The sequence below is a fragment of the Eschscholzia californica genome, unplaced genomic scaffold, assembly GCF_041429995.1.
Source record: "Eschscholzia californica isolate CP2 unplaced genomic scaffold, dmEscCali1.0.p SCAF_3, whole genome shotgun sequence".
NCBI lineage: Eukaryota > Viridiplantae > Streptophyta > Magnoliopsida > Ranunculales > Papaveraceae > Eschscholzia > Eschscholzia californica.
Genome location: NW_028238420.1, coordinates 31,379,940 through 31,383,834, shown reverse-complemented (window position 1 = coordinate 31,383,834; position 3,895 = coordinate 31,379,940). Strand labels below are relative to the sequence as shown.

Here is a 3,895-nt window from a genome sequence, read left to right as displayed (position 1 = left end):
AGGTATGGTATTTAGATTTCATATAAGTGGGAAATTTCACTACCCAGTGTGAATCTCCACGGAATCTACCCTTTAACATTTGTTCACCCTGGTAATTTTACATTGAAATTAGCAAGCCGGTCGGGTATGCCCACTCCAACCTAATCGGGTTTGGGTATATGATCTCATGGGTTTGGCAGTTGGCAAAGTTTACGTACAATGTTTGTCAAGAAACTTTCTTATGTCTTGGTTAGGTATAATTCAGATGGCATTGTTGCACCAATTAATACTTACTACCAAACATCCCAAGCTATTCCAACCCCTTCTTCCAACGTTCGGAAATCGGAAACTCCAATAATCAGTAAGTGTATCAGTATCACCCGTTGATCTAATCGACTTCCATTCTCGAAATTCACTTCTTTCAACGGAAGGATTCGTGTGGGACAGTTAAAGAGTTTCCGTTGAAAAAGAAAAACGATCTGTTTAAATGGCACTTTCTTGGGAGGGTGAAAGAAGTGGAAGACGGTCCATCCGATTAGTCCCACAAAACCCTTTATTATAGCAAATTGGACCCCACCATAATTCCCTTATTTTTCTCAACTTCTCTTCCCTCTTCTTCCTCAACTTGGACCTCCTCTCCCAGACTCCCACCATTTACACTTTCACACCCACACACTTTCTCTCTCTAAAATTATCTATAAAAGCATGATATCACATTATCACTACCTCCTCCAAGAAAAAAAACAACTCTCTTCCTCTTTTCTTCTTTCTCTAAAACAAACAGAAGTTCATCGACTAAATAGAGGATAGTATTTGCTTCTCTCTCTATCTCTCTATCAAGTCCTCTGTTTCTCTCTCTAAAACAGAGCATGGGGTTTATACCAATCATTTCCTTCTTCTTACTCTTCATAACCACAGCTTTTGGAGGTAAAGAACTGTTTTTTCTTTCTCTCTCTATCAAGTACTCTGTTTCTCTCTCTAACATTAATTTTGTCAATTTTACTTTTTATTTACAGATTCAGGTCTAATAGGAATTAACTATGGAAGAGTAGCAAATGATCTACCATCACCAAATAAAGTAGTAGAACTCCTCAAATCTCAAGGAGTTAACCGAGCTAAACTTTACGATACCGATTCAGACGTACTCAAAGCTTTCTCTGGTTCTGGTATCAAACTCGTTGTTGCTTTACCAAATGAACAACTCTCTTCCTGTGCTAATTCAGAAGCTTTTGCATTTTCATGGGTTCAGAAAAATGTAGCTTCTTTTTACCCATCTACCCAAATTGAAACTATTGCTGTTGGTAATGAAGTCTTTGTTGACCCTAAAAATACAACTAATTTCTTAGTTCCTGCCATGAAAAATGTTCATTCAGCTCTTTCAAAATTGAATCTTGATTCTTCTATTAAAGTTTCTTCCCCAATTGCACTTAGTGCTCTTCAATCTTCTTACCCATCTTCATCTGGTTCTTTTAAAACAGAGTTAATTGAACCAGTAATTAAACCCATGCTTGATTTTCTTCGTCAAACTGGTTCATTTGTTATGGTTAATGCTTACCCATTCTTTGCTTACATAGATAATTCAGATGTTATTTCATTAGATTATGCTCTGTTTCGTGAAAACCCAGGTAATGTTGATTCAGGAAATGGACTTCGTTATTTAAATCTTTTCGAAGCTCAATTAGATGCAGTTTATGCTGCCATGGCTTCTCTCAAGTATGATGATTTGAAAGTAGTTGTTTCTGAAACTGGGTGGCCTTCTAATGGGGATAAAAATGAGATTGGTGCCAATCAAGATAATGCTGCTGCATATAATGGTAACCTAGTCCGGCGAGTTCTCACCGGTGGTAGAACTCCATTAAAACCCAAGTTTGATCTTGATGTTTACTTATTTGCTTTGTTTAATGAGAACAGTAAACCAGGACCAACTTCAGAGAGAAATTATGGTCTTTTTTACCCTAATGAACAGAAGGTTTATAATATTCCATTAACACAAGAGAGTTTGAAAGAATGGAAGGGTGGGAAGAGTCAGTCAACGCCGGTCAATGGTAGTACTACACCGGTCAACGGTGGTGGGTCCGGCGGTGGTGGTGGTGTTTCGACGAGTTCTTCTGGACAGACATGGTGTGTGGCGAATGGGAAATCTGGGGAAGAGAAATTGCAAGCAGGACTTGATTATGCTTGTGGTAAAGGAGGTGCTAATTGCCGTTCGATTCAACCTGGTGCCACGTGTTATGATCCTAATACATTAGAAGCACATGCTTCTTTTGCTTTCAATAGCTATTATCAAAAGAACAACCGTGCCATTGGTACATGTGACTTTGGTGGAGCTGCTTATGTTGTCACCCAATCACCAAGTACTAATTTTTCACTTTCCCCTTCTTTCATTAACTTTTACTTTCTCTATTCCCATAGCTCACATGAGTCTGAAACCTCTTGGAATGTGTTTAGTCGTGTTGTTTAAGCTCAACACAGATTAGGGTTAGTTCGAGTGTCCAATTCCTCGGACCTAAAGAGAGGGAGACCCAAGACTAAAAAGAAAAAGTTGGTCATCAAATTAGATAGTCCGACGCTCTCGGTGGAATCCACTTTTTTCTGAATGAAAAACCTTAATTATTGTATTATTCATGCATATAAATATAGAAACCCTAATTGTTTCCATGGCATCTTTTTTTTGTGATTGCAGAGTTTGGAAAATGTGAGCTCCCCACAGTTTTTGAAGAGAAGAATGATTGAAACATTTTAATAGAAGATTTGATGTTTTAGGGATTTAATTTTTAATTTCAAGTTTATGGGGTTTTATTTATTAAATACTATATATATTTGTATTTATTTGGTGAGTAGTTGAGAGGTGACAGGTAGGGATTTATTTGATTATTCATGTAATTAGATAGAATATACTCCCTGTGTTTTGCTTATTATGCAGTAGTAGTATTAAATTTGATATACTGTTATTTTTTAGATTTATGCTTTAGTATCTTAGAACTAAAGTTACATTCAGAGGTGGTCACTTTGATGATCATGGATATGAAACTCTTTTTGTCTCTCTCTCTCTTTAAATATCTCTCTAGATATAACTTTTATAAGATATTGAATGATAAGGCCAAATGGATGAAGAGGGCCTACTTAAAGAAAGCCTTTCCAAATAAAGTTGTCATTTGGAATGCATGTAGAAGAAAATCAAACCACCAAGTTGACCAACCTTTGAAATTTGGGATGAAACTGAATGCTACCTAGTGAAACCTAATGGATGACCTGAAGTCTATTTTACTTCACGTTGTTATTTTAAACTTTTTCGTACTATATTCATATTAGATCGGAAAATGTTTGGTGCTAATTCAATATTAGATCGGAAAATATTACCTCTTTAACAGACTGGATTTTCTCGTGGCAAGACCCTTTACAACAATGCTACACTTGTAAGAATATACACTATGCAACCATTTTATGGATCATATAGAAAATGAGATGTGACCATTGTTTCCAACACTCTATTAATGATATTAAAACTGTGATCAACATGATTATAGCATTCCCTAAACACAATAAAAAGATAGTGAAAAACAAATGAAAGGCAACCGAAAAATGGCAACCGCTGGTCGAACCTTACCTCAAAATTACTGTAGATGCATCTTTTACCACAGTTGAATCTAATATTGGCATAAGTTTAATCGTTCATAATGCAAAATCTAAATTTATTGAAGCTCGGGTTATAACCTCCTGGGCGAAAAATAGTGAAGAAAGTGAGGCAATGGCAATCCTCAATGGCCTAGTTTGGGCGAAGGAACATAATCAAACATCTATAATCATAGAAAGTGACAAAATAAACATCATCAAGCATATCCAAAACAAAAGACATCCAGTTTAGTGGCAATCCTTGATGCACCTAAGAAGAATTTTAGATATCAGAAGAGAATTT

General features: G+C 36.2%; 1 protein-coding gene across 1 annotated transcript; it reads left to right on the top strand.

Annotated features, from left to right (window-relative positions):
- Positions 1-252: 252 nt before the first annotated feature.
- LOC147549518 (glucan endo-1,3-beta-glucosidase 12-like) lies at positions 253-2,935 on the top strand. Its single transcript, XM_086671801.1, has 3 exons — positions 253-906; positions 996-2,333; positions 2,663-2,935. The coding sequence occupies exons 1-3, from the start codon at positions 849-851 to the stop codon at positions 2,710-2,712; spliced, it is 1,446 nt and encodes a 481-aa protein (XP_086527927.1). The 5' UTR covers positions 253-848; the 3' UTR covers positions 2,713-2,935.
- The last annotated feature ends 960 nt before the right edge of the window (positions 2,936-3,895 follow it).